Source organism: Lepeophtheirus salmonis, chromosome 3, assembly GCF_016086655.4.
Source record: "Lepeophtheirus salmonis chromosome 3, UVic_Lsal_1.4, whole genome shotgun sequence".
Taxonomy (NCBI): domain Eukaryota; kingdom Metazoa; phylum Arthropoda; class Copepoda; order Siphonostomatoida; family Caligidae; genus Lepeophtheirus; species Lepeophtheirus salmonis.
In genome coordinates, this window is record NC_052133.2 from 49011396 (window position 1) to 49024484 (window position 13089).

The 13089-nt window shown below is 30.9% G+C and overlaps 1 protein-coding gene across 1 annotated transcript; it reads left to right on the forward strand.

The window, feature by feature from the left end:
* The first annotated feature begins 673 nt into the window (after positions 1–673).
* On the forward strand, positions 674–8937 carry LOC121115387 (putative ammonium transporter 3). Its single transcript, XM_040709608.2, has 6 exons — positions 674–1162; positions 2492–2649; positions 4082–4190; positions 4598–4806; positions 6920–7233; positions 7296–8937. The coding sequence occupies exons 1-6, from the start codon at positions 726–728 to the stop codon at positions 7599–7601; spliced, it is 1533 nt and encodes a 510-aa protein (XP_040565542.1). The 5' UTR covers positions 674–725; the 3' UTR covers positions 7602–8937.
* Positions 8938–13089: the final 4152 nt, after the last annotated feature.

Sequence of the window (13089 nt, forward strand, 5' to 3'; positions counted from 1 at the left end):
TTGACGGTCTCTGTAATTTATATCTAATACATTTTAAGAAAGTGGGTCGGTTTTTTTTTGTACAATAGTACAACTATATTTCAACATAATTATAACATCTATTTAATATAAGCTTGGATCATATTAAACAGGGAGATATAAAACATACTGAATTTTGATTACTATAAAATTTATTTTTCCGACCCAAGACACTATGTATATGTAAATAAAACAAAAAACTTTTGGTTTTAAAATCAAATTGAAAGTAGGTGGTTTATTGATTCTTTTTATTAAAATGGGTAGCTATATTTGAAAGATTGGAAAGAACTGCTATATATTAATTATTGATGACGTCATGTGTATTTGTGAGCATTGGCGCAATAAGACGTTTAATGTGTTGCATACATCATATTTGTACATTTCATAAATCAGGATAGGGGTTTTGAAAACGATTCAATTTAGTGTTACAGTCTGAGATCGTGCTCCAGATTGCAATATATCGGTCCCAATCCACTTAAAAATCGCTTAAAACCGAACCAGAGAAACAATTTGCTCTCAGATCGAATCTTATCACTAATGAAAGCCTTGATTTAACGATTAATTTATTCAGGGATAAAATCTGTGCATTAATTATTGATGAGAATGGTAAGTACTTCTCCAATAAAAGCACTTCCATGCTGAAAAACACGATATCATTGCATGTTATTTTGTCAATCAGAGAATGTATTGATTTAGTGACTTGAAGCATGTCCTCTTATATAGATCCCGATACCGGGATTTTATTTAACCTAACGTGGAATGAAACGGATTCAAGAGCCCCCAAAAGTGGATCTGCATGGAAATGGGATGATGCAACGTGGATTCTCGCCTCGAGCTTCATCATATTCTCTATGCAAACTGGTTTCGGAATGCTCGAGTCTGGCATTGTGAGTTTGAAAAATGAAATCAATATTATGATGAAGAATGTGGTGGATGTCGTACTTGGAGGAATGACCTATTGGGCCTTTGGATATGGGTTAAGCTATGGAGACTCTGAGTATTCCAATGGTTTTATTTCTTTTGGGAATTGGTTTGTTGACTCGGAACCAGGGGAAAATATGGGACCCACCTTTGTAACGTTTCTATTTCAATTGTCATTTGCTACTACTGCAACCACGATCGTGTCTGGAGCCATGGCTGAGAGGTACATACGTATAATATTTATTGTTTTTGGATTCAAGTCAAAAACTTCAAGTTCAGCTGAGTTCGAGAATACCTCCTTTTTTAATAAATAACTAACTCATCTTTTAATAAGAAAGGAGCCTTTTACAATTTTTTGTGAGTGGAACTAGAAATTTAATGAAGAATTAGTAGTTGTGATTTGCCGCGAGCTAAATTTTACTGCCTAAGCATTTTCGGGTTTCTAAATATTTAACAAAAACAGGAGGAATTACGAGCTATACTCGTTACTCGCCCTAATAATATTTGCTCGCTAACAAACTCGTCAGTCAAAAAATCCTACTTTGAAAATAATAATTACTGAAAACCGGTCATTTAAATCCCTCCCCCCTCCCCTAATTTATGTTCACCAGAGTAACTTAAAACTTAGCATTACTTATTTGAATCGTGGTCATAATTGTAAATCAACAGTTTTTATAATTAACACATCAATATTTGATTATACTTGGGATATCATTAGTGTTGTCTCAGTCTTTCTTTAATTGGTCGAGTCCAGTCTTAGGGCTGGTCTTATTGGTCCTTAGGACTGTCGATCATTTGAACTAGTCTTTAACTGTAGCTTCTTGGTATTTTTTATGAAAAAATCGTTGGTTTATTAAGCCAAATAAGATACTTATATGAAATATGTATTAAGATTATTGCTAATATTTTGCAACAAATGTTATTTTTTTCATTATAATACATATTATATTGTAGCCTTGTTATATAATTTTTTCTATTATATAACGGAAAAAAAACGGATTCCCATTAGATGTATCAACATTCATAGCAGGCTCGAATTAAATAGAATTCTTCATCGTGTGGACACACAACCTTTTTAATTCGAATAAAGAAATATACTATATCTTTTTGAAAACGTTGGCGGGTTAATCGGTCCTAAGAGTACACATTGCACAACCATCAACGAACTTCTACAATGTGCTGCCTTTGGAAAACATAAATTATTAATTTTACAGCAAAAGGAAGTCAGTCATAGAAGATTTACATGCCCTAATGTACTCGAAAAAGAAAAAGGAGGAATCCCAAGTATGGACGAGTTACGAGTAAACTCGCCTTTTAAGTACAGAAACCGAGTTTTATGTATCTTTTTTTGTTTACTTCATAAAACTTTTGCATCCATTGGCGAGCTTTACCCGTAGAAAGTCCCTTATAACTAGAATATTTCGAGTTTTAATTATTCTGCACCAATAAAAGTTGAATTTTATTTTAATTTTCTCAAAATGGTCGGCTTTAGATTAATTGGAATATATATAAAGAATATTCATTAATTAAGCCAACTATAAATCTCTTGCAGGTGTAATTTTCATGCGTATTGTCTCTTCTCATTGGTCAACACAGTCGTATACTGCTTACCAGCGGGCTGGGTATGGGGCAACAAAGGTTTTCTGCGCCAAATGGGTGTTGTAGACATTGGAGGAAGTGGGCCAGTTCATCTTGTTGGAGGGAGCTCAGGTTAGTAGAAATCGTTGATATAGGCCGTAGGAACGAAGGGTGGGTGTTATGAACATTTTTTTTTAAAAAATTTTACGTCTGACCTTTCATTATGAGCTACGTATTAATTAGTTATAATAAATCAAAATTAACCACCCCAAACACCCTTAATTGTTATATAGTCCAATTCCTTTTCTTATTTGGTTGAGCAAGTCTTCAAAATTCGGATTCTAGTCCAAGTACTCACTCTCTCTCTCTCTCAACACCAGGGATTGGAAAATACCCCTATGTTGTATCCAAAATCTTTGAACTCTCGAGTATTTACTCACTAGTCTATATCATGCACAAAAACTTAAATATTTTTATAGAGTTCTTAGATTTCGTTTGAGCTCAATATCTATCTATCTGCTGATTTGACTCTTAAGACTTCTCTTGAGTCCGGTATAATATATCCATAAAACACGTCCATAAGATCCTTTTCTTGTTTAGATGAATAAAATACAAAATATCCTGCGAAATCATACTTTGAACTTTTCTCTCATTACGGTACACTCTAATGTCATGGGTCTTTTGTTTTGAACTAAAATCAAGTTCTACACCTCAAAATACGGACTTGAATCCAAGTTCCCACTTTTGTTAAGTAATAATAAAACTGCCAATCCAAATTTCAAGAGTAATTTTGACATGCATATAATATTTAATAGTATGGCATGCTTAAAAACATGACGTGTGCTCATTGTGCCAACCTATGGTTGTTACAATTCTTGCTTACATATCCTTTAATATATATTTTAATGTTGACAATTTTTTTGTACAAATATTGCGTGTTATAAACTCTAAAAGGCTAGATTTTTTTATACATTCGTTCATTTACAGAACCATAACAACAACATTTATAGAAAAAAAAACTGAAAAAGGTTTTTTATGTAACGTTGAAAAAGAGACGGTGGAATTTTTTTTAAAAAATGTAAGGGTTCTATATTCTATAAAAGATACTGAGTTACATTGAAGACAAATAATTTTTGTTTTAGTGCTATTTTAAGTGAAATCAATCAAAAAAGGACATTTTTCAAAGAACCATCTTCATTTTTTTTTTTTCAAATTTGGAACATATTTAAGTATTAGTTAAAAACTCCAAATTCCAAATTTCAGCCTTTATGTCCTCCGGTTCAGGATATAGAGGCTTCTAAAGCTTTGGCCTCAACACCACCTACCCCATTTTTAAATTATAAGGGTATTTTGAATCTTTTTGAAGATATCGATCTACTTTAAAAACCATTTAATAGATAATTGTTATATTTTCTTGTATAAGCCAACAAAATGAGTTTTACCCCGTACGGTCACGAGGTCAATATTTTGACCTCAAAAGAATGAAACATGTCCTTTTTCAATTTAACTCAAATTTTTAAATGTTAATTTGTATATAATAAATATTTTTTTATATATCTGAAAGCATTTATTGCGTCTTGGATGTTAGGCCCTAGACTTGGTCGTTGGGATCTAGATGGTATGCCTCCAATGGGAAGCCCAACTAATGCTCTTACTGGTCTATTCATGCTTTGGTAAGTATGAAATGTTCAAATATTTTTATTTATTTGGTTTCGACTAATGGCTAAAAAAAAAGACCAAAATTGTCGACTCATGATAATATATAATAAATTAAATATGGCAAAATAAAATGATATAATGTGGTAGAATCAAATGTGATAATATGAATGAATTAGATGAAATGAAAAAGGGGGAATTGTGATTTAATAGAGATGAGTAAAATTATTTGATAAAATTGAAGATAAAAATGAAAAAGAAAACAAAATTATACGTGAGATTCCAAGTGTGGAATTAAAGTACATGTGGATTATTTTTTAAAAGTATCTTAAAAATGTAAAGTGCAAACGTTCTTCTCACCTCTTTGGAGAGACAGTTTCATATTGTATCATAGTTAAAGTTTAAACTTTCTGCCTACTGATAGGTGGGGTTGGCTGGCGTTCAACTCTGGAAGCACATTTGGAGTGACAGGGAATAAATGGAGATTGGCAGCCAAGGCCACATGTACCACAATGGCATCTTCATTTGCTGGAGGACTTGTGGCTCTCGTAATGTCTTTTATTATACATAAGAGGAAAATTGACGTTATGTCGACCATTAATGGAATCCTTGGTTCGTTAGTTGGTGTGACAGGTAATTCAATTAGCCTCTTCTACTTCCCTTCAAATAATAATATGAGTACTTCCCTGGAGTAATTAGCACCCCCAACGTTCAAATGGATATTTTATCAATACAAAACTTTATTTGTACTTATTAGTTCGCAGCAGCCTAAATCAAAGATTTCTTGCTTTTTACTATATATTTTTTTTGTCAGCATGTAAAGAGGTAATTTTTTTTTGAAATATTTCTTAAATTTCTTATTTTTTATATTCTTAAAAAATAAATTCATTCAGGGAAATTATGCAGCAGAGAAAAAAAACTAATATTTGAATTTAGTTTCCAAAAAAATTAATTTTCTGTGCAAAGCTATATATTTTTGAAATATTTTTTCCAAACAATTTAACATTTGAAATTTTTTGTTCCAACAATAAAAAATTTTGTGAACAGCATTGAAATTTTTGAAATTTTTTTCCAAAAAATTTAATATTTCAAAAAAAAAAAAAAATTATGTCCAAAAAATTAATATTTTTGTGAATAGCTATGAATTTTTGGAATTTTTTTTTTCCAAAAAAATTTAAAACCAAGCCTTTGATTTTTTGTTACACATGATTAGGGTTGGCTCAAGCTTCTGATTATTTTAATTTTATAGTATTAAAATGACCGGATTAAAAAAATGTAAATATGAAATTGGAAAATTTTATATTTACCAGTATCTAGCACGGAATTTATGCTTTTAAATAATTTATGATGAATAATCTGTTTTTGTCTTCCTAACAATACTTTAAAAAAAATACTAACAAGTGACCTTGAAAAATAATTTCTCCTTTTTTACGGGTTTATTATTAAATAACTAGAACACAGATTTAATATAACAAGGATTTTTCTTGTTTTCAAAAGCCTCCAGTTGGAATGTTAAAATTGAAATTCTAAATTTCTTAATTAATATTAAAGAATACATGTTTTATAGAGAATAAGATATCTCCCACTCACCTTACACCCTTTTTTTTCATATTATTTGTTGTGCTAGATTAATAATGAGAACACAGGAAAAACCTTCTTTAAAACCTTGATATTTGTATCCAGAATGTGCTTATCTATATTAATCAAACATAGTTAGCCTGTCTGCCTGCCAATGGCTCATTTTTGAGTGGGCGCTTAATACAAAAGAGCTGCGTGATAACTACTTGATCTAAGAAATAAAAAATAGACGCACCAGGTTTTAAGCTAAAACTCAGTTTGTCATTTTTCTAAAAAAGTATTAAAGCAAATATTGTCTGTATGTCGACGTCTAATAGAACCGAGCAATGCTGGGTACTCCTGCCATTAACTAATACATAGACTTAGGATTTTTGAGCGATTTTTTTTGGCCAAAATAAGTTAAAAAAGATGACTAAAGTTTTGAAATGTGAGGACCCAAAATATCAATATTGAGCAGTTTTTATTTAAGGATTTTTTAAGGATAATTTCAAGTAATTAGTGTTGATTTAATATTTATCATAACTTATCGATACATTTTGCTAAATTATATCTACAAATCAAGATTTCGCAATTTGGAGCAAAAGTGTTTCTCCTTTGTTCCAAGATTCAAGGGGCATTATTCAGCAGTAATTTTTTTTTGTGCAAAATTCCCCTTCTTCTAATTGACTTTTGTCAAAATCTGTCTTCTTCACATATACAATCATGTAATCATAACACTGATATACATAATTTTACTACTCAAAAAGAGAGCCTAATAAAGAATGGTTTGTGGAGGGGGATTTCCACCCCCCCAAAAAAAAAAAAAATATATTATCATAGAATCATCAAAAGCTGTTGTTTAATATAAATAGAATCCAAATTTTATCTATTTATTTCGTTCCACTTTTAAAAGAATGAACAATTTTCATACATAAAAAAAACCATTTTTCCCAAAAACGTCAAAAGTAAGCAATTTTTGAGCGATTGAGCTCACAAATCCTAAGTCTACTCCTAAACTAAGTAAGTAATATCCCATAAAAATTGCTTACAGAATGTATATAATTAATTAAGAAGTTATATAACGAGTGGATCAAAATATGGTACACATAAGATATTACAAAGATATTTGAGGGGGTTGATAAACACCTCAAGGAAGTTACAAAAGGCTCATTTCTTTTTTAACTTTTAGCTAGTTGTGCAGTGATTACAATTTGGGAGGCTTTCATCATTGGTGCTATCGGGGCTTTTCTTGCTATTGCTACAGATCCTTTACTCACCCTGTTGAAAATAGATGATGCAGTCGGTGCTACAAGTGTACACGGCTTCTGTGGTGCTTGGGGTGTGATTGCAGTAGGAATATTTGGGAAAAGGGACATCATTGGAACTTATTGTAAGTACAATGGTTTGCTACATGGTGGAGGTTTCTACTTATTAGGAGTACAAGCCTTAGCAATTGTGTGTTTAGTGTCCTGGGCAATGATTGTGACTTATATCCTTCTATTCGTAAGTGCATTTTTTCCGTCATAAAGTATAAACTAATCCTAATATTTTCTCTCATTTTGTAGCTTGTCAACATTGTGATCCCAATACGAATGACAGAGTATGAAGAAATACTCGGCGCGGATTTCTGTGAACATGACATCCGACATAGTGGCGTGGGCGTTTCAAGAGCCGTTTCCGTCCTTCAACACTATGATCCTAATATTGATCCCACGATTGAGCCTGCAGGGCACAATAAGGGTCATGATGAAATATTATATGATAAATTTGAAAAGAAACTCAAATCTGTGAGAGGAGAAGGAAGTCGGGCCGTTTCAAAGATTTGGAAGAATATACGACCAAAAAATCAAGTGGAGGTCAGTTTGGAATAGCTTCTTCCTCCAGTATTTGCTCAACCTTATTTCATAAAGAAAGAAAAAAAACCCACAGTGATTTGATTTATTTACTTATATGCATATACTATTCAGGGCCGTCCGCAAGGGGAGGGTTGGACGTGCTGTAGCCCCCCCTCCCCCCAAATTAAGCAATTTTTTGTTGAATTTATATGAATAGCTATTTAACTTTTGATTTTTTTTCGAAAAAAATTAATTTTTCAATTTTTTTCCAAGAAATTTTATATTTGAAATTTAATTTTCGAATTTTTTTTCCAAAAAATTAAATTTTCTGAGAATAAATATGGATTTTTTAAATTTTTTTCCAAAGAATTTCGATTTTTTTTTTCCAAAAAAGTTAATTTTCTGAGAATAAATATGGATTTTTTTAAATTTTTTTCCTAAAAATTTATTTTTGAATTAGGATTTTTGAAAAAAAAAAAATCTCAAAAAACCAAGCCTGCCCCCAAAAATTTAATACTGCGGAGAGCCCTGCTATTGGAAATTGCCAAATACTTGCTTGACACAATCAAATATGAATTTTTCAACACTATTAAATACTTAACCATCTGTAAGTGAACATTCTTTTTTACGTAGTTGATGAACTTTACCCCCGAATTTCCAAAATTACGCTCTTTAAATTTGAAATATCTTTCTATATAATAAGTGAAGGAAAAAGTTCTGATTGTGTTTATTTTATTATGACAATAAAATTAAAATAAATTTAATATAGTGGTCCAAATCCACAATTTCCATCATTTTATGGGCATCTTTGACGTTCATATTGCCAGAACGGAATCGTTAAATCCAAAAATAGCATTTTTTTTTTTTTTGCCGCCTGCTCTTTCGAATTTTCTCTTTTTTTACTTCAATTTTGAAACGCTGTAACACACAGCTGGCTTCAGCAAACACAAACTGTAAATAAAGTTTTTTTTAAGTGAATGCTTAACCTTTAAGCATACTTCAAGCTATTTTTTTTTTTAATGCAATGTATTAATTGAGAGATATAGCTCACTAAAGTCATCTAAAAACGCTTAGAATTGTTTAATTAACCAAATATTTCATTCATTTTCCAATTCATAAAGTTGAATTACAATACTTAATTAATCCTGACAACAAGATATAAAATATAAATTATTTTTATTTAAAGAATATTAGATACCAAAAGCGTACTCATTAATTTTAATGAAATTGATTGTATTATATTTAGAATAACAGCTGATATTACATTAGTAGCCTTGCCCATTCTTAAATTGAAAATAACATAAAAATGGAAAAACAAAAGAAGGACTTAAGAAAGAACAAATTCACCAAACCTTTATTAAAAAATGCAAAATTTACGAATAGTACAAAAAAATAAATACTTGTTTACATCAACAAAGAGTTGTATTTATTATGAAGGATGTTTGAGAAAATCCCAGTTCACTAACAAAGGGTTCAGGTCCCTCTTTTAATAGTATCTAATTTATTAGTTATATTTGTTTAAATAATTTTTAAGAGTTACTTATACTATTTTTCGTTAGTTTATTTTGATAAGTTTAATTGATGAATAATGATTAGTAAATAATTATTTTCCTTTTTTATATAATTGAAAGTATAGACTCTAGAAAATGAAATAAACTTAAGGAACAAATTAGTTATAACTATGTTTGTAAATTCTAAGTAAATAACCACCTGTAAATATTTTTCCAGGTGGCAATCTGAATAGTATTTTTGTATTTTCCAAAGCTGTTATCATTATTTTTGAGGAGAGAACCATAAGTATTAAGTGTTCACAATCTGCGTGAAAGTGAAGGTGTAATCTTGAGGATTTGTTGAGGAGTTATAAAATTAACTCCTTTTTGTACTCGGAGTAGAATTGAGGATCGGCATCGGAGTAATTCCTTCCACCATCATTGCTAGATATGGAGAGGAGATTGTGTTCATTTCCTTCATCTCATCACTGCTTGCCACTTTAGACACAAACAATGAAAGAAACCCATCCCGTCCGATGCAAAACTCTTTTACATGAGTTCTTTTGAACTAAAAACTCTTTTTTGACACTTTTGCCCCCTATATCCCTAACTCCAACGCCCCTTGACTTCATCTTTTGGTGCATGTCGAGGTGAAGGCCTACAGTGTCCGTCTTTCGAACACCGAGGCCCCCAAATCCAATGTCAGTCAGCACTTGGACGTCATAACAGAGGGCTACATCTGCAGCGATTGTCAGGAATTCCCTGCCGCCTGGAAGGCATCATTGCGGCTACATTAATCCCAAATAGAGCTCAGATACACTTCTATTTTGTATAGTATTAATTTTGTTTAAATTCTATTGTTAATTAATAAATTATATCTTGTTGAATTTTAAAATTCAGGTTTTATCACTCGGTATAATATGTTTTCCATATAATATATATTTTGATCGTGCACAGAGGGAATATTACAATCCTTTGTATTGCTTCGGTTTCGTGGAAGTCAATGAGGAGAGGGGAAAAATGATCGTGAGGAAATAATAAAACAATATTTTTGAATTTATAAAATATTTATTCATTTTCGTCTACAGATTCACGAGTATGTATATTAAAGGCTTTAAAAAACCTTTTTTTGAATTTCAATCTTGCCTAGCACTCATTTTTGAGCGTGTGAACGGAAAAATATTTGAACTGTTTTGATATAGCCATTATTTCACTGTAATTCTTAAAGCAATTTTGTAGTTACCAATCTTTCAATACATACCAAAGAAATTTGAGAGATAATAAATTCAATTTATATAAGTATTTTATAAATTTATCATAACCCATAATCTGTTTCATTAATAAAAAATATTTTTTTTGAAGTTTTTTTCAAAAAATAATCAAAAAACCAAGCCCCTCTTCCAAAATATGTACCTGCGGAAGCCTCTGTTATGAGGTTTTGCCACGACACTACCGTTTTACACCTTTAGAAAAGTCGTGCCGGCGTTAAACTTTTTTGGAAAATTGTAATTACTCAATGGCATAATTTTAGATAAACTTTGCTTTGAGCTTGGATTGTTCACATTTCATTATGTTTCCAGTCATAATGATCGTTTAGAATTTGCTTCGGCACTAGTGCCATGCTTATGTAGACAAGTCGTCCCGAACGTTAAGTAGCTTTGGTTTCCATCAATAAAAGTAAGTCGTTATATTAAATAAAAAGCCTCCAATCGGTGAATGGATTTATTTTTCGGAATCACATAAATACATTTAGTATGTACACACTAAATATATAATACATTATGTAAATCAGATTTTGGTAATAATAATGGTAATTAATTAGAAAAGGATCATTAAAAATGTTAGAACATAAATTAGTACTTTATACATATAAAGTATATAATTACAAAAGCTCAGCTCTTGTGTGCATACAAGTGTAAGAAAGAGATGAAAAGAAAGTGTGGGAATAAGAAGAACTTATTGATAATTATTAAATAATGAATTACTTTTTGAATACATACCATGACAATTTACTTTTACAAAAAAGAAAAAGAAAAAAGAATAGTACAAAATGAAATAAAATAATAGAAAAAACAAATGATAATTATTAATAAATTAATTATGTACGTAAAAGTAGTAATCAGATCTTTAATAACTTGATGACAAAGCATTAGAGAAAATAAAAATAACATAATTAATTAAGACTATTATGGACAATACGTATACATATATCACAAACTAAAAAATAAATAAGTAGAATAGATATAGTATATGAGAAGTTAATTAATTAATTATATGAGAAAGTGTATGTGTATCTATGTAGTAAATAGAGAAAGAAGGAGCCTCAGACAAATTATTACATTATAATTAAGTAATATTATATAAAAAACGTGATGATGATACTATGGTTAACCCATCTTTGCACATATACTTTGCCCATTCCTTGTCTTAGTCTTGACAAATACATCATATAGAAAATTATAGAATTTTGTTTCCGGGATCTGGGATCCCGGAGCTCATTAATAAGGACGACCTCATAATCACGCAACTTCAACGTAAATCATAATCACGCAACCCATATTTTTAATTAGTATCATAATTAACCCATTGAATCATCAGCATGTAATTACATAATATCTACTTTGGACATACATTCAGAGCAGTGCCGATTTTCGTAAGGAATTTTCAGTTATACCACTGGGCCTCTTAGGATTCATTAAAGTACAAGTTATTTCTTTAATATAAGCACAGATTTCACTCGGAAACCGACACTGATTCCGACTCGTCCTACTACTACGACATGACATCTACTTAATTTACCAAAAAGAGCAGGGCAACAACTGGGTGGTGGTGGTGGCGTGGTAGGGATGAGAAGGGGCCGCCACTCTTATATTTATTGGGTTCATGTTCTAATAATACATATATTGTTGTTGACCCTTCTCACAATAATGATGGCTGAAGAAGGTGGGGTAGTGGTTCGATTATGGAGGGCTAGGGAACAAAATATTTGTTTGTAAGCGTAGTGGATACACACACGGATATAAATACAATCATTAAAAGAGGCCTGCCTTTTTATATATATTTATAAGATATACCTATTCATTACTTATTACTCCTATCAAATTTTGAATAAATTATATAAAATAATGTTCAGTGTAATTAAAGCTGTTTTCTTCTTCTAAAAAAATTTGATAATTATGCCCTTTCAACTACTCAGAATGTTTATTAAGAGAGATATACTTACATATATAATATATATTTAATTATATACAAGGTTTTCGAGACAAATTTACCCTACATTCACTTTCTCCACTATTAGTATGTGAGTTAAATCTTAAGTTACATCTCATACGGCCCGAAATCATATGCTGAGTTTGAAATTTGCACTAGGTGGGCCTAATTATTTTTATTTAGAAACTAAGTATATAATATGTGTATGTTGACAAATGGTCCCTTGCAAACTCTGCGTTTGCAAAAAATGGATTTCTTCTTTATGGAACAATCTTTCGTAGATATGACTCTCCAACTCAGTGATTCTAAACCTTTTCAACACTACGGCTAGGGTTGAATCGGTTTAAAAAGACTGCAACCCTATCAGTTCGGTCCTAATAAAATGTGACAGTTCATAGAACAGTGCTTATCGGTCATTTATGGTAACTACAACAACTGAAATGATTAAATATGTCCTTTCAGTTGTTCAGCATAGCCTTTTTTAAAGAGACAAGATGCCGGATGTTTAAAATATGATAGCTAGAACGTATTTTACTGAAGTATTATAGGTTCTAACTATCACTCATTATTTTCTTCGTTTTTATATTCTTGAATCCTATCTAGAAGTGAAGAAAATAAAAAAGATAGCTAAGACTGAAGGATCGATTAATCGGTCCAGACCGTTGAATGGTAAAAATGATCGGTTGAAAGAAAAGTGATTAGGAAATCGTTGATAGGACTGATCCAGGACTACGATATCTTTAAAATAATCCTTGACGATGTACCGAAGAGCCCCAGTTGGGAATCACTGTTCTAGTTTGATGGATTTAAATAATATATATTTC

Bases quoted from the DNA above. Each gene is read 5' to 3' on its own strand.
- LOC121115387 (XM_040709608.2), top strand. From the start codon at position 726: ATGTCCTCTTATATAGATCCCGATACCGGGATTTTATTTAACCTAACG. The intron at 2,650-4,081 runs GTTAGTAGAAAT...TATATCTGAAAG, and splicing joins TCTTGTTGGAGGGAGCTCAG to CATTTATTGCGTCTTGGATG. The intron at 7,234-7,295 runs GTAAGTGCATTT...CTCATTTTGTAG, and splicing joins TGACTTATATCCTTCTATTC to CTTGTCAACATTGTGATCCC.